The sequence below is a fragment of the Oreochromis aureus genome, linkage group 11, assembly GCF_013358895.1.
Source record: "Oreochromis aureus strain Israel breed Guangdong linkage group 11, ZZ_aureus, whole genome shotgun sequence".
Lineage (NCBI taxonomy): Eukaryota > Metazoa > Chordata > Actinopteri > Cichliformes > Cichlidae > Oreochromis > Oreochromis aureus.
In genome coordinates this window covers 32,580,111-32,598,407 of record NC_052952.1, presented here as the reverse complement: position 1 = coordinate 32,598,407, position 18,297 = coordinate 32,580,111, and the positions used below count along the sequence as shown (strand labels likewise).

At 40.6% G+C, this 18,297-nt stretch overlaps 1 protein-coding gene across 1 annotated transcript in view; it reads right to left on the bottom strand.

The window, feature by feature from the left end:
* Positions 1-18,297, bottom strand: part of LOC116334980 (thrombospondin type-1 domain-containing protein 7A) — a 198,040-nt gene that overhangs the window by 69,851 nt on the left and 109,892 nt on the right. Inside the window, exons 10-11 of the mRNA XM_039619888.1 lie at positions 5,200-5,315; positions 3,402-3,537 (exon numbers count right to left, since the gene is read on the bottom strand). Coding sequence (XP_039475822.1) covers positions 3,402-3,537; positions 5,200-5,315 — 252 coding nt within the window. The remainder of the gene's footprint in view (positions 1-3,401; positions 3,538-5,199; positions 5,316-18,297) is intronic.

The window sequence follows — 18,297 nt, the reverse complement described above, 5'->3', positions numbered from 1 at the left end:
TAGTTTGACTAAAGTGCATTGCAATAGCTTGACTATTGCAATGCACTTTATGTTGGAGTCAGCCAAGGACCTCTTGCTCGTCTTCAGCTCGTTCAAAATGCTGCTGCCCGCCTCTTAACTGGTACCCACAGGCATGAACATGTAACACCTATCCTGTCTTCTGTTCACTGGCTTCCTGTTCATCACAGAATTAATTTCAAAGTCCTAACACTGGTTTATAAATGCCTTAATGGTCTTGCTCCCTCATACCTTTCCGAGTTACTTCACCCTTATATTCATTCACGGACCCTCAGATCAGCTGACCAGCTGCTGTTGGTTGTCCCAAAATCAAGGCTCAAATGTAGAGGAGAGCGAGCCTTTTCAATTATGGCCCCAAAACTTTGGAATATGCTGCCTTTAAATATTAGACGGGCATCTTCGTTTCCTGTTTTTAAAACGCTTTTGAAAACACACCTTTTTTCGATAGCGTTCAGACTGGCGTGAGTTGATATTTGTATATGTGTTGTGTTTATATTGATGTGTTTTATTATGTTTTATGTAAGTGTCAGTGGTTTTATCTTGTGTTTTACACTTTGTTTTTGTACAGCACTTTGGGCAAACCTTTTGTTTTTAAATGTGCTATATAAATAAATTGGATTTGGATTTTGGATTTAGTTATCCAAAAACCTTGATGCAGTCACATGACGCAAAGTGCTGCATATTTCAGTGGCATTTTAAACATGATTTGACTGATTACTTATTAAACACGGAACATGTGTTATAGTTTATTGTAGCTTCTTTAAAGATCTTAAAATACACACAAACTATTTGTTTGGCCAGTATTTACGGTCATCCATTATAGTGTGCTCAGTTTAGAAACTTTTTTTTCTGTTGTTTAACCGACGAGTCACCAGGAAGACACCTGCTGACCACAGAGATAGCATCAAGGTGGTCAGCATATCCAGGTTTCTTTATCACAGAGTAAAACCCCAACTACCACTTATTGATTTACCTTGAATGGCCCTAATAAGCTGCTAAAAACCTCTAAAACTGCAAAAAAAACAAAAACAAAAAAACCCCCCAAACCCTGCTTGTAGACTTCCACCTTCATTTTCACACTTTTTTGAATAACATTTATTAGAAAAACAAACAGAAAAAGGTTAAATTGTGTTGAAAAAAAGATTTCCATTTATATTCTAAGATAAACTCTCGGCACAACAGAAATGTCACAGTCTGAAATTAATAAACTGGATTATTGGATTTTTTCCCCCCTTATGTTTCCTGATAAAACAACTATTCATTTCTGACCAAAGGCTTTGATTTGAACACAAATTAAAGCCAAACAGACTGATCAGACTGGCATAGATATCCAATAAGACAAAACGCTGACATTATTTTACTTTATCTCATTAGTTAGTCCAGAACTTACATTTATTTTGGGGGAAACTGGGGAAAGTACCACAGCTGTGGAAGACCTCCTGTGTGGTACCGATACCAAAGACCTCCCATCCCAAGGACCTCAGCAGCTACAGGCCGGTGGCCCTGACATCGCATCTGATGAAGACCCTCGAGAGGTTGGTTCTAAACCATCTGCGCCCCCTGGTGAGGTCTTCATTGGATCCGCTGCAGTTTGCTTACCAGCCTGGCATTGGGGTGGAGGACGCCATCATCTACCTCCTGCACCGAGCTCTGACTCACCTGGAGAAGCCTGGAAGCACTGTGAGGATCATGTTCTTTGATTTCTCCAGTGCTTTCAACACCATCCAACTACGACTTCTGAGAGACAAGCTGGAGCTATCGGGAGTGGACCACCACATGTCCCAGTGGATACTGGACTACCTCAGAGAACGTCCACAGTATGTGAGGTCACAGGGCTGTGTCTCTGACACGCTGGTCTGCAGTACGGGGGCCCCACAGGGAACTGTGCTGGCACCATTTCTCTTCACCCGCTACACTGCAGACTTTTCCATCAACTCCCCACGCTGCCACCTACAGAAGTTCTCTGACGACTCTGCCATAGTCGGCCTCATCACAGGTGAGGATGACTCAGAGTACAGACACTGGACTCTGGACTTTGTTGACTGGTGTCAGCAGAACCACCTGCTGATCAACGCCGGGAAAACCAAGGAGTTGGTGGTGGACTTCCGGAGACGCAGACCCACCACACTGACACCGGTGAACATCCAGGGAGTGGACATTGAGATAGTGGACTCTTATAGGTACCTGGGTGTTCACCTGAATAATAAACTGGACTGGAGCCACAACACTGATGCTCTTTACAGGAAGGGTCAGAGCAGACTCTACCTGCTGAGGCGGCTGAGGTCATTTGGAGTACAGGGAGCGCTTTTAAAGACCTTCTATGACTCTGTGGTGGCATCTGTCATTTTTTACAGTGTTGTATGTTGGAGCAGCGGTTTATTGGCAGCTGAGAGGAAGAGGTTGGATAAACTCATCAGGAAGGCCAGCTCTGTTCTGGGATGCACCCAGTGCAGGTGGTGGGAGACAGAAGGACTCTGGCCAAAATAACATCTCTGATGGACAGAGTCTCCCACCCCATGCATGGAAATGTTGCTGAACTGCAGAGCTCCTTCAGTGACAAACTGCTGCATCCTAGATGCATGAAGGAGCTTTTCCGCAGGTCCTTCCTCCCTGCAGCTGTCAGACTGTACAATCAGAACTGCTCCCAACAATCATAGATGTTTACATCAGCACTGTAACTGCAATAAGTTAATTAACCGATTTGCACTACAACCTGGTTTGCCTCTTATCTGTAGTTATTTTTATTTAATTTAATAACTGAAGAGTACTCTCTGTATATAGTAACCATTGTCCTTAATGTAAATATGTAAGAAAAATTGTGTATGTTTCTGTTCTGTGTCCTGTGTACTGTTTGTTTGTTTGTTTGTATATGTGTCTTTTTGGCTGCTGTTACAACCAAATTTCCCCTTGTGGGACAATTAAAGGATTATTCTAATTCTAATTCTATTTTGTCTCTCATGGTGGCAAACAAGGAGTTAACAAGAAAGTGTGCACCTATAAATAAACACATGCAGCTGGTATTTTGAGAGGTGGGAGCAGAAAGTCAGACTGACAGAGTTTGCAGGTGTAGAGAAAATCTGTGTCTTTATATCGTAGTTGAATCTTTTGATGTTTGTTAAATATTATAATAAATTATTAAATAAAAACTTGGCTGCTCAGGGTACGTTGTTGGTTTGTATTTCGGCTTTTTAGGGCTGCAACTGGGAGCCATTTAAACACAAAAATAGAGCATAGAACAAAAAACAACAAAAATCTGTGCAATGAGCCTCAAGGTTTTAAACATTTTAAAACCCACTGGTACATTGTCCATGTAACAAAACCTTCAAACAGCAAGAACAGTGTTTCTCGACACCTGAAATATGGGACGGCTGTCGTGCGTTTACCTGAAACCGGGACAGATTTTGGGGACCTCGCAGTCCCTCTCTTCTTCGAGAACCTCTGGACATTCCTGTCCTCCGTTGGATGGCATCTGGATGATAAGACGTTTCCTTGATTGCTTTTTCTTCACAGCAATACCAGCTGAAGGGACGCAGACAATTAATGAATTAAATTAAGAAATATGTATGGAAAAGTGATGAGAAAAATGTCAAAATGATAAGCTGACTGCTCTGTTAATAATCCTTGAAGAATGGACTTGGAGACTGCAACTGCCAATTCTAATTGGACAGCTAGTGTCAAAAGCGCACACTTGTGATTACTGGGGATATCAAGCCAACAACGATGATGTGGAAAAATCCCATTAGACCTTGGAATTGACTCAGATTAAATTTATGGTATTTACATGTGTGGCGATGCCCTCGAGTAGTTCATTAAGTTGAAACAAGCCTCTGGATAGCCCTATACCCTGCTTCAAACCTTTCTACGTGGGCGGTGTGTAATTCTCTGCACAAGGTTAAGATATCAACAGCATCAAATTAAAATGCACTGCCACCAGTAAAGCATGCTTAGACCAAAGAGATTTATGCCACCGTGTCACAGGAGGAGGTCATCAAAATATGGATGATAATGATTTTCAGTCGTAAATCAACTTAATGTTTTTGCCACCACTCAACAGCTTGGGCAATGGCCGCCTGACAAAGGTGACCTCATCTGAAAACGTCTTCCTTTCACCGCTTGAAAACAACAACACCGACCACTTGCTGGCTGGAGCAAGTGGACTTGCCAGGCCCACTAACGGAGGTCAGCCCAAATGTTGTCCTACATGCCAATCTATCAAATTAATGATCTGTAACGAGGCGTGAGTGCATGTGTTTATGTGGCAGTCATTGTCTTCAGCTCAGTGTAGGCCAACCCAACTCTAGAGTTGTTGCACTTAGTCAATTAAAATTAGCTTCTCTGTTTTCCATTTTGTTATCTTTTATTATTATGTTATTACCGGCGTATTATTGTCACCTCTGTCAACTATGATTGTAAATATTGTGACTATCCTGAAACCACCAAGGCCTGACTGACTGAATAAAGTACTTTTTACAACATAGAGGAGTTTGGCACAACTTCATCCACTTCCAAGAAAGTCTAAAGAGGTCCAGCAACATTTTCAGTATAAAGACCAATTTAATGATTTGACCAGTTTATTTCAGCTTGCAGCCTTCATCAGGACAAAACATATTACAGACCACATTTTAAAAAGCAAAAAAATTAAACCAATCACATATGTTCAGCGTGCACATCCACCAACCAGACACCAGCAAGGAGGCTAGGCATTTGGTCATAAAGCCAGTCTTGGAGAGTGTCCACTATAAAACATAAAACCTGGGTCACAACGTGTTTAGCATTTAAACAGGACAAATCTAAATGAAGGGCGGTGTTTTACATTTTCCCCATCAATGTCATATACATCCAGTACAACTGACACAAAATAGAATGAATAAAAGTAACATGTATGTAGATGCTTATTATTTAAAAGTACAAGCTAAGAAATTTTAAAAAAAATAAGAGAAAAAACGTGAGAATGAAATTTGGGATACATCATGAAAATACAATACCATAAATAATTTAAAAATGGTTTAATGTCAAAGTTGTTGGAGAGGACTTAACTTCTTAAGACTTTATGTTCTTCTGTGTGTGCAAAGAAGCAGGGGAAGTTGTGCCGGAAACTTTGTTTCTTCAGTACCCTTGAATTTTTTAACAGCAGCAACAACAGTTATCTCTGAGCGTGGATCTTTGTTTTTTCCATCATACCTGCATCACATGTAATTGGACACGTTGCCCAGTCGCTGAATGGGGTCATGATACAGTCCTTCTTGCAGGGCAGCTGGCAGGGTCTCATCGTGCTTGGGCGAGGACCGTCTGGACACCTAAGCAAAAACAAAATCTCTTTATACATTCATCAAAACACAAGAGCATGAAGTCTAAATCTAAAAAGATTTACTCCTAAGAAAACAGTAATTTTGATAAAACCAATGTATCTGACTAAAGGTCTTTTCTTTAATCTGTGGGTGCTGAGCAAGAACACTTGTTGTGGACTCTTTCTCTGCACTGGTTGTGTTACGTTGCCACAGCTCTGTACCAAACGGGCAGAGAAGAGGATGTCCATGTGGACCCTCACGCTCACCATCCAATGAAGTTTATATCACTCAAACCTAAGCAGACTCACAGACACCAAGAGTATATTCAAGGGCAGACTCTGTGGCGTGTGGGTTAGAATTTTTTATCATTTTGAACCATTGTTTTTAATTATTATCAAAAATCACAACCTTTTATAGCAGGGGAATCCTTTAAATTCAGTTAATGTAAATCCCTGTGAAAAAAAAGAAAAGAATTCATTTGTAGTAAGCAACAGAGCGGTGGTTCTCAAAGAAGGGTCTGGAAGCTACTGGGAGACAACAGCCACAAGGTCCATAAAAATCATTTAGCTATAAATTATAAAATTGTACTCTATTATTTAAAAAGGGTCACAGAGAATAAAGGAAGCACTCTTCAGTGAGGCACGTTTTAGTGTTCAAAAAGCAAAATCCAGGAAATATTGCTAAATGTCTTGGGCATCAGCATAACCCAAGAAAAACAACTAAGGCACTCTGTTTTCAAGTGGAATTGTATTTTTAGTTTGCTCTTTGATCATAGTGGAGAAAAAACACAAGACAGATGACAGGTGCAAATCTACAGATGGGAACAATTTATACCAAAACAAGCATACTGTGTCCTTTACTCCCTCCCACGTTATCTTTGAGCCAACAGAAACTCTGCTTACACAAATCACATTAATGTGTCTCATTGTATTTAGAATGAAAAACTTCAGAATAGCATTAATTTTAATGGTATCTTGCTGTAAAAATGGTATCAGAAATAATATTTATAATTTTGAGGGATCTCTGGAAAATTGGATCCCCTGCAAAAAGTCATTGGCCACAGATAATTGAATATGCCTGGTACTGTAGACATAAAGAGAACCGCAGGATGAAGATAAAACAATATACAAATGTTCATGAAGTCATCACACGATGATCCCATAAAAATATAACAAGAATCTTTTATTAGCACTAATATAAACAGCATGCTTTTGTCCAGTGTTTCATTTGGCTTTCTAATAAGGTTTCTTTTCAAAATAAAAGATCTTTAAAATATATTTTTATGGACTGTGTGCGTGATCACTGCTGCAAAACATGATGGTTTATTTTAGATATCAGAACTTGTAATGAGGGAAAAATTGAACCGGGTAACATTTAGATCTTTTTGTCTCTTTTGATCTTTTGGCAAACTGTTTTACAGATATCAAAGGAGTTGCCAAACATGTGTTTTTGTGATTTCTGGCATTGAATTGAACATATCTGCAGGCCTATAACCAACAAATATAGTGTGTAGATTTAGCTGTATTTTTTCCCCAATTTAAACTCATCCCCTATAGATTTGGGTATTTGTACCTAAAAAGGCCAAGCTGACACTTAACCATGACAGCTAAAAATATAAACCATGCACTCACGCTTTAATAAATATCAACTGAGAGGCTTGATGCAGCAACCATCTGGGTAGTGCTTGAATACACAATGTAATTATTCTCGCCTCAATCTAGGGCAATAAAAACCTCTGTAATTACTTTCACTTTATGACTGATGTATGCCATCTGGATGACACACAGGAAAGGGATGGTTGTGTAACCCACCAGAGCATTGTTAGCATCACAGGAAATGTTTAAAAGCACTATGTTTGTTTTACAGTAATATATCTCTGTGAGGAAACTGTAACTCACTGAGCTAAAGTCAGCCAACAGGCCTGAGGATAAAAACTTCCAGTTTAAATGGATTCAGCTATCAGTGAGTAATAATCCTCGTGGTCAAGCCAAGGTTTTTCAAAACAGAGGTTATGTTTAATCTTGAGGTCCCCTGTGCATAAACGAGACAAAGATAAATAGGTCACGACAAACCTGCTGGAAGACATCTTATCTGATCTCTCGCTGCTCTTGCAGTTGGACGTTACGACTATGTTTCCTCATCCCACTGCTGACTTCTGATCATCTGGGTCAGGTTTAATGCTCTTTTGAATGAGTGTTCTCCACTGGGTGTTTCATGCTCGTTAGCATGGTGTTATCAGAGAAATGATAGGGAGCCTCCCTGGCAAAATGTAATATTGCAACAGCAACACAAGGAGAGATTTATTTTTAATACCAATAGACAGAGCTAAATCCCTCTCGAGCGGAACAAATCCTTGGTTGTCTTCATAAAAATGAATGGTCCCCAGGAAAAAAATAGCTGTGGGGAGGATACATTTATGTCTTCTGCTTTTAACTGATGGCCGGGTCCATAAAGAAGGGAATAAACAGGTGTCTCTCTTGAGAACACTTCAACACGATGGGAAGCTGTTAAGAACTAGTGAACCTGCTACTGCAAAACAATCTCCACACTCGACCCCAGCATGAACAAGGGTTTTATCATTTTCTCAAGAGCCTGTAGGGATCAACACGTTCTCCATCAAGGGAGACCTGGCACAGAGAAGACACAAACAGCATAAAGAAATCTTCAAGATCTAAATAGAATCAAAGTGTATATAGAAACCAACGCCAGCTTAATAATCAAGTACTAGATCTCAAACATGTACCAACTCAAATTCAATCAATAAAATAAGTACTTCTTATTTGGTTAGGAGGAACTCACCAAAACAAAGTGCTGATTTTGATATCTGGTGAATGCAGTAACCGGGTCATTGCAGCAGATTTCAATGCAAGACACCCTACGAGACCACCCATCTCCCATGCTACAGTTAGCAAACTGCTTGCTAAGTTTCATGAAACTGGTTCAGTGTTGGATTTGCCAAAATGCGGACGCAAGAAAACTGTCACTAATGAAGAAACATCAGTGGCTGTCCTAGCTTCATTCAGCAAGAGCCCACAGCACTAGCCGCATGTCACTGGAGAGTGGCATTAGTCGAACATCCCTTCGGCGGATATTAGCTACTCACAAATGGCACCCTTACAAACTCCAGCTACTGCAGCATCTCAACGAGGATGACCCAGATCGGCGCACAGAATTTGCAGAATGGGCAAAACAAAAATATGAACAGGACCCTCAGTTCATGCAGAAGATTTTGTTCAGTGATGAGGCAAACTTTTATGTGAATGGTGAAGTTAACAAACAAAACCACCGCTATTGGTCTGACACTAACCCACATTGGATGGATCCCTCCAAGACTGTTGGAACAACAAAAGTGATGGTTTGGTGTGGTATATGGGGTACAACGATAGTGGGTCCATTCTTCATCAATGGAAACCTCAAGGCCACTGGATATTTGAAATTGCTACATGATGATGTGTTTCCCTCTTTATGCACTGAAGCTGGCACGTTCCCTGAGTTTTTCCAGCAAGATGGTGCACCACCACATTATGGGTGCCAGGTCCGAGCATTCCTAGATGAACAGTTTCCTGGAAAGTGGATTGGTTGTCGTGGGCCAGTTGAATGGCCCCCAAGGTCTCCCGATCTGACCCCCTTAGACTTTTATCTTTGGGGTCATCTGAAGGCAATTGTCTATGGTGTGAAGATACGAGATGTGCAGCACCTGAACCTACAGGATACTGGATGCCTGTGCTGGCATTTCTCCTGCGGTGTTGCTATCAGTGTGTGAAAAGTGGGAGAAGAGGGTTGCATTGACAATCCAACACAATGGGCAGCACATTGAACACATTTTACAAGTGGTCAGAAACTTGTAAATAACTCATGAAAGAATAAAGTTACGTTGAAACCAAGCACACCATTGTTTTTCTTGTGACATTACCAATAAGTTTGATGTGTCACATGGCCCTCTTCCTATTGAAAAAACAAAAGTTGTATCCAAGATGGCTGACTTCTAAATGGCCACCATGGTCACCACCCATCTTGAGGAGTTTGCCCCCTCACATATACTAATGTGCCACAAACAGGACTTTAATATCACCAACCATTCCCATTTTATTACGGTGTATCCATATAAATGGCCCACCCTGTACTTTTTACAGTTTCTGTACTGCATGCTGAGTACTGACAGATAAGTGGATGTCTTCCACTCAAAGTGTGAGAAGCTGTGGCAAGTTTTTGCTAATTACCAAAGCAATTTCAAGGAGGTTTCAGGGCAGCACTGTAACCAACAACTTCCTGCAACCATTTCCCAACTAACTGCTAGGGAAACATTGCTCCTTACCAGAGCTAGAGGGTCGTTATTTGGGCTTGTATGACTGCAGTCTTAAATAGCATTACTCATTATGAAATTTGCCAATAGAAAGGTTATGGAACTGATCAGTTGCTCAGCTATTGGTTAGCTTGACTTTTGTGGCCTACCTGAATTCAAGCTATGTACAAACTAAATGCAATTTGCAGAAACATAGTGACCAGAGACCATAGAATAGCAATGACATTTTATGACTTCAAGCGACTATGGGAAAAATAACCGCTGGCAATGGGAAGGGGGGGCAAGAAAATATTTTTCTCAATTTCCAGGCGAGTGGCTAAAGTGATTACCAATTAGAGAGAAGAATACTGTTGATTGATATGTGACCTGGGAGTAACTACATTACAGAGTCACCTAGGCAACTGGGGCCAGGAATGTTTGCAAGCAACCACCCGTCTTTTTCTAAGCAATGGGTGATGAGTGTACCACTTCCAGTGTGTATGCAGCTCAACAGTATGCATGAATTATTGGACTTCTTCTGTTTACTTATTGATTCCTTGAATATGTGTCAAAGACAACCCTCTCTCTATCTCATTTGGGATTTCTTTAATACTGTGACACAAACAAGTCTTAAACAGATAAGATTAAACCTCTGACCTTGTTAAATTCTTCTCATACTCAAAAATGGTAAAAGTCTAAGCATGAACTATACTTTAAGTTCCCTTTTAAGATTGTGAAATCTGAAAAAGCCATGATAGTTCTGTTTAGGTTAAATACTACAACTTAAATACAACTTCAGTTTAGCCTTCGATTGAGGAGGAACACACTGTGAATACTAAGAGAAAGCTTAGAGGACGAAACAACTCCTTTCTGAATTGCAGACTGCCTGCCTTTTCGATTTCACCTTTTCAGTGTTCCCTTTGGGTCTGAACACACAAACAAGCAAGCGTATGTTCTGGTGAAGGCGGCCTTTACCGGAACAACAATCTTGATTGGTGTTTCAAATGCCTCAAACAACTCGTGTTTACATTTCCCTGTAAGAATGAACTATGACTGTTGTTTCTGAGAAGCAGGTGGAGTTTGTGATTAAAAAAACGTGCGTTCACATCACATGTTGAGTCAACGCTGAAGGTTTTTTCCAACCAAAACTATGATCTTTTCTAAACTATAACAAAGATGTCCTGCTTCCCCCAGCAAACAAAACCTAAACAAGCAATCACTGCTTCTTGTCAAAACTTGGACAGCACTGCAAACACAACACTCGCATAGAGTACCAGCTCAATTTATAGGACAAATCAGTAAAAGTTACTTTAATCATGTAAAGGCGTATATATGAATATTGTAAGCTGCTGGTTTTGCGACACATTTTTAGACCATGTAAGTGGCTACAAAAGGCACATTGGAACATATAGGGTGGACTTTTTTCCTGCAGTTACATGAGAATTAACCTTTACAATAGTACCCAACTCCAGGTTGAAGTTAGTTCAGGAGATTTAGGCTCGAACTGTAGTTACTTACAAGGTATTACACAATCTTGTCTTAAGTCTTAATCTTAAGGTGGGGTAGGTCCACTCGGCATTCGATTGCATGAATAAGGATTCATCCTTAAGATAGAAAGGGGATGTATATAAATGAATTCAGGGAATGGGACTTAAGTTCGAATTTGCCACTCCTGATTCTTCTCATCATCTGGTTCTGCCAGATGTTTCCTTGTGTTGAAAGCAAGTTTTTCCACCATCACCTAACGCTTGATCCTAGTGGACTGTGTGATTGTTGTGGTTTTCTCTCTAATATTGTAGATTCCTTGACTCTCTAGTTTACATTACATGCATGTTTGTGAGCTCTTGTCAGCAAAACAGAACTGGTTTGCTTTCCATCTGTGAATAAAATGTTGAGCTCTATCATTTTTCAATTCAGTTTATCAACGTAGTAATCACGAGTGGCCTCACTGTGATGCAAGTTGAACTCCTAGACTGGTATAAAAGTGGGACTGTGTTTAGGTGTTTGGAGAATCTGCATAAGAATCGGTGGAAACAAATGTCAGTGAAAGGTCACTTCTGATAGCCTCCATGTTTGAGATTTCAATTTGTGAACTTAGAATGACTGAGAGAACACATTTATCCATCCATCCATCCATCCTCATCCGCTTTATCCGAAGTCGGGTCGCGGGGGCAGCAGCCTAAGCAGAGAAGCCCAGACCTCCCTCTCCCCAGCCACCTCCTCCAGCTCATCCGGGGGAACACCAAGGCGTTCCCAGGCCAGCCGAGAGATATAATCTCTCCAGCGCGTCCTGGGTCTGCCCCGGGGCCTCCTCCCGGTGGGACATGCCCGGAACACCTCACCCAGGAGGCGCCCAGGAGGCATCCTTGTCAGATGCCCGAACCACCTCAACTGGCTCCTTTCGATGTGGAGGAGCAGCGGCTCTACTCTGAGCCCCTCCCGGATGGCCGAACTTCTCACCCTATCTCTAAGGGACATTTATCTTTTACAATAAAAAATAAAAATGCACATTTGCTCTACATATAGGCCAATGAGTGGACTCATAGCATGTCTCTGTCTGCAGAGAAAACAAACCTATGTGCCACCCACTCCCAATCCCCTCACTTATGTCTAATTATATTGTAGCCTCGCTAATGGCGGGTATTATCCAAATTTAGACAATTAAAATTCAATTAAAATCCAGTTTCCGAAAAGAAAGAACGGGCAATGTTTGTTGGCAACGCACAACACCAGCCAGAATACTTACAGCATTATGCCTGGCTGGGAGATTCACTCTGTGTGGGTGTGAAATCAAGCTGTAATATTGTTATTTATGCATTTTTCTATCATGTATACATTTTATCATTCCAGTGTGTTTTCTTTCTTTTTTCTCCTGGTGTCATTGTTGTCTTTAATATTCAATTTATTTATCCTTGCTTGTCACGTTGATTTTATTGTTTGTTCGAGGAATAAAATTCTTATTTACTAGGCGCTTGGGGTATAATATCCCAACCGCACAATTTCCTACTCTAGTCTTTCCTCTTTCTGTGTCTTCACTTGCGTATATCACTGGGGAAATGCTCTTCACTGAAATGAATCCAATAATAGCATCTGGTTTAAACTGACTTGCTGGTTCCAGTCAGTGTCACAAACTCATTATGATGTTTAAACGTAATGATTTGTAGTGAGCCGAAGACATGGCACTGGGAGCTTGTCCCAAAGCACAACATCAAGATGAGCAGCCAGGCTAATGCTCATGTTTTGCTTGCCGCTATTAACGCGATGAGTAATCTGTTCAGCGAGAGGCTGTTTTCAAAAAACGAGCAGATGGTTGAACAGGATGAAGATTCAAAGCAAAGAAATGTCAGTAGTTTTAAGTGTACGCACACAAAAACATGGTCTGGTGGGAAAAGATAAGGCCTAATTAATTTCATTATCAAAACTATGGACAACAAAACAAGAACATCATTAGTTTAATTTAGCATAAAAGTATTGCAGTTCTTCAAGGACCCTTTCACTAGCATCTTATGGCCCTCCGTCTCAAGGGCTTTTAGCTATCTGTCATAGTCAAAACCAGAGTAAACACAACCTCCGTTAGAAAACATGGCAGGAAGATGATTGACTGGGCTTAATACAGCTACTGTCGAACATCATAATCATGAATCATTCGTTTTCACAAATTCCACAGCATCAATGTGATTATACAAACACACAGTCGGTGTGTGTCAGCACACACTGTCAGAATCAATAAGCAGACGTTATTGTTTTTTTCCCTCACACCACAACAGCTTTCTCGATAGGGATGATCGCAGCCCAAGCCCGAGGCACTGACATATTTGTCTCTGTTGTGTCTTTGGGCTTTGACAGTCAGTGTTTGTGTATGTCTTGCTTGCGCATGTGCGACTGTGTGTACGAGGGTGACATGCACTCTGTGAGGTTCACTGCCTGAGGCTGCGGGAGGAAGACAGCACAGATCCGTCTGTGAATGAGACGGGGCACATCTGCATATGGAGGGTTCGGGCGGCCATGTTTGTTTGTTTTGCTGGGATCCCACGGGTGCACTGATCAAGAATACCTGCCAGTTGGATTGTGCCAGATGAAGACATGTAGAGCAGGAAAAAAACAAACAACAACAAAAAAACCATCCGTGTCTACTCACTCCTAGGAAAAACTGCCAGTGATGAAAACAAGGCCTGGAAACAAGAGCCGTCACAACGCTCTGGACAAGGAAAAAGTGGTGTAAAAAAACGTGCTTTTATAAAACAGTAAATTAAATCTCGAGGGGTTTAATAAAATAACAAGGGCAGACTACAACCACGTGACAAGTTAAGGGAAAAATTGGATAAATAGGTGGAAAAACAGGAATGCAAATAGCTAAAGGCATGAGGGATAAAAAAAAATGTTATTGTCTTTGAAATTTCCCCATATGGAAAAGATGTATACATAAATCTTCTAAAGTTTGTATCTGTCTTGTGTGAAACTTGTATGAAAAGCATACAAGAGTGAAAACAGATATAAGATCCCTTGAAAAATTATATAAATGAAACTTTGGATACTTACTAAAACAATATATGAAAGTAATGAGAAAGTGGCCACTTTCAAGAGTAAATCATATAAGCCTTATATGATTCACTATATGAAGTAGGCCACATCCTATGCAAGTCTTTTATAAGTTTTTACTATTTCTTTTCCATATGGGTCATCACATCACAACATAAATGAACATATAAGGGAAAATGATGGAGCAGTTATTTTTAATTATTAAACAGAGTTTTCCACCATCGTAAACCAGGCGTTCTCTTCAACTGTTTGACTGGCGTGTAGGCTCTATAAAGGGTCACCTTGTAGTGGGTAAATTCCCACTGTAAACACTGTTGTTGCACGCCTCATGATTCATCACTTATTGCAGGACACACTGTCACTTATATGTGAAGGGAACTAGAGTTCTAGCTTGGTTTGTATCTATGATTATATGGGAGAGAAAACAGTGTCACCTCCTTATCTGATGGGATGAAATCAGATAAATTAATTATTTTCAAAGTCAAAAGAAGATTGTTATTTCCGCCTGCAGTTATTTAAATTTGTAAGTACGGCTCTGGTATCGCCGTTATTTTGAGTTGTAGAATCTATAACAAGTGTCACTGAAGCTTTTTCTCAATCCATGTGCTGGGTAAATCACACACTGCTACTAATATGTGTTTTATTAAAAGTAGACCTGATGAATCTTCTCTTGCTTAACTAATCGCTTGATTTATAGAACAAAAAGGTCAGAATTCTTTAAGCACTGATAGGGTGGCTATAAGTACAAGACCAAGGAAGAATCAGCCTATCAGAAAACCATCATTTGAAGCAATCAGCAACAAGAGAGAAGGAACTCGTGACAATAGATTTTATACTGACAAAAAAAAAAAAAAAAAGAACTGAGGTGGGTTGCAAAGTGGCAGAAGCAGAGTAGCTGTGAGCAGGCTAAAGCAGCTTAAATAATGCATCCAGCAGTATATCAGTATTTCATATATTCGGATGCACTAAAGTACTTTAGCCAGGATTGTAGCTGAGCTTGACTTTGTGGCCTGCCCGGACCGACACTAGGCTTAATTTCTGCATTTCCCCGCCCCCCACAGTAATGGATTAAAGGATTGTCCAACTAACAGAACAGCAACTGCTCAATTTTCAGTCAACACACTAATGAATGCATCTAACTTTCTCAACTCTACTAACAAGCCGTCTCACTTTAGTCTTTTCCTGTTGTTATCTCAGGGTGGTGAATATTACACAAAGTGTGGAACCATTATAAAAGATCAATTAAGTTATTTTATCTTTGTTTCATTTTTCATGTTTGTCAGAGCACATTTGATGTTTGGATTAGGAGCGGGGTCCTAGAAGGTTTGATTGAGAAAAAACAGTCTCCAGAACATTAGCAGAAAAAAAGGTGGTGGTGATGGTGGTGGAGGGTGGGGGCATTTCTCTGTGTGTACTGTAAGTCGTTTTCAGTAAAATACGTTGCAAATAAATAAATGAAAACCAGTGAAGTAAACTTCATCTCTCGTCAACTCTCTATGCTGTATGTGTCAGATCCTTTTTGATTACTGCTGACGTCTGACTAGTGCTCGTTCCAGCTGACTCTGATTGTCTTTGTTAGGTACTTGTCACTTTTCAGACAGTTTCTCTTCAAATCTGCAGTGCACAAGTTTTAGTTTGTCTTCTCATTGTGTAACACTTTTGGAGAAGCATCTGATTGTTTCTAAGTTTATACTGGATGATAACAACACCCCATATAAAGAGATAGTCTCTGAAAAACAATACAATAAGGAAGCATGAAAGGCATGGAACACATGATTTCTGATAAGATCTTAACGTCACGTCTCCTGCCTAAATCTGTCCTTAGCAAAGCTAATTAGTGATGACCCAGAGAATAAGACAATCCATTACTGTATATCACATGTATGGAGTTGGAAGAAAGAAAGTCTAATGCATTACATTAGCATTAACCTGCTGCTCAACCTGGTTCAACCTGGATTCAGGCACTAATGTCACCAAATTTCTTAACTTCCTTATTTGTGCCACTGATCACCTTTGTAACTGTGATATGTGATCGGTGGATGTTCCTATTATATCTGTGCTCTTCCTGAAATATTGAATAAGTTTCATATGCTTTGCCTCTTCTTTCTGTTTTGACCCAAAACTCCTGATGCCTTTCCACCCTGTTAATTGTCTCGTGTTTCTTTAGAAACTTGCTTCAGTTAAAGTGTTGATTGCCAGTCTTCTTTATAGCAGAGAATGTGCTGGTTGGTATATGTTAATTGGCAATTGCATTAGAAGAAGCCATCTCGGTGGCAGTGTTTGCCGCAGTAAAGTGAAAAGTCAAAGTAATTTCCGAATGAAGAGTGAAAGTTGAGGGCAGCATCCAAAACTTTTAAGTGTTCAAGGCTAAGAAAAAGGGCAAAGTTGTGCAGTCAGAGAGCCTTTTTCTGCAGTGCAATAGAGCTTGGACCCCTTCCAGTGACTGTGGCATGAGATAAATCAAACTCAAGACTTTGAACAAGATACCGGTTTAATTATTATAATGTAACAAAAAATGTACAATGAAATTACAGATGAAATCTCATTATCTTACTCACAAAAAAAAAAAAATTATAATTGAATGAATAAATAACCAAGTCGTAAAACTATTTTTGTGGGGGAGTGTGGAGGATGAATTTAATAATTTCATAGCCCAATAAAAGAAACTGCTCTGAAGTCTGGTGCTAGAGCACTGAACACATCTGTGTTGCTTGCCAGATGGCAGCTGAGTGAACAGACTGCGCGGCTGTGGTGGGTATTGTCTTCTAGTATCCTTTGGGCTCTGCAGAGAAACTGCACCTCGCCGATATCACTGATGTGGCTGGATGATTTTAATCACCCGTTGCAAAGCCTTCATATCCTGGGCCATCCGTATCCCATTATTTGTGTTTGTGATGGCTCCAGTTAGGATGTTTTCTACTGTTCCTCTGTAAAAGTTGACAAAAACTACTTCCTAAATTTCCTGAAGTAGTTCTCTTCCATTGAAGCTTTCTTCACCAGAGTGGAGATCTGTGAGGACTATGGCTGTTTAGTTGTCTTTGCATCCTCTTTACTAAATGAAACAACTGTTTTGTTTTTTTTAACATGACTCTGCTCTGTGCATGACTCTGCACTAGTTTTGATTCAACCTCCTGATTTTAACTCACATTATTGGTTGTAATCTGGTGGATGATGCTGGTGTTATTTGCAAACTTCACCTTAAAGTTCTCTTCATGCCTGCAAGTGCAGTCATGACTGTACAGCATGAACTGGAAGGAACTGAGCACACTGTTAAGGAATAGAGTGGAGGAGGTGTGACTGCCAATCCAAACTGTCTGGACTCTGTTTATGAGGAAGTTCAATATCCAGTTGCAAAGCACGGTATCAAATCCTGGAGTGCAGAGTTTGCCAGTCAGCTTCATGGGGGAGTATTGAATACTGAGCTGAAATTGACAAACAGAATTGTTATGTAGGTGTTTTCATTTTCAAGGTTTTTGAAGACAAGTGGACACAGCACCTTCTGCGGTTCTGTTGGTTCTGAATGTAATCTAGTGAGGGGCGAGGCTGGCACAGAAGAACCACACTCTCAAAGCACTACTTCAGAATGGGGATCAGTGCTGGAGGGCATTCAGACTACACACTACGCACCTTTGGATAATTGTGCCTGTCTTGAAACACTGACAAAATGATATGCTAAAAATGTTAGTAATAGCGTGTTTTAGTGCACGGCCAGGTTATCAGGCCAAACAGCTTTACTCATATTCATCCTCAGGAGGATTCTTCTCACAGCCTCTGTGGATACTGATAGTGGCAGGTTCTCTGGAGGTAGAGTCGACTTTACAGCTGACTCTTTGTTGAGGAGATCAAAGCGAGGGTAAAATGCAACCCATCTGGCAACGTGGGCTCACACATGGTGGGGGCGCTCCTGCTTTTGTAGCCTGTGATGCTCTGAATCGCCTGCCACGTATCCTTGGTGTTGCTGGTGTTGAGATCTCTCTCCAGTGTCTGCTTTGCCTCCTCGCCCATCGAGTACAAAAGCTTGATCCAGGCTATTGTGATGGAGCTCAGTCACTGTGAAGATGTGGGCGCAACAATCTCTCGTATCCTATTGCTAAGCACACCTGAGACTTATTTCATTTTATTTTCCTAGATGTAAGCTGGAAGGAAGTTGGGTAGAGGAATAGCCTTAGG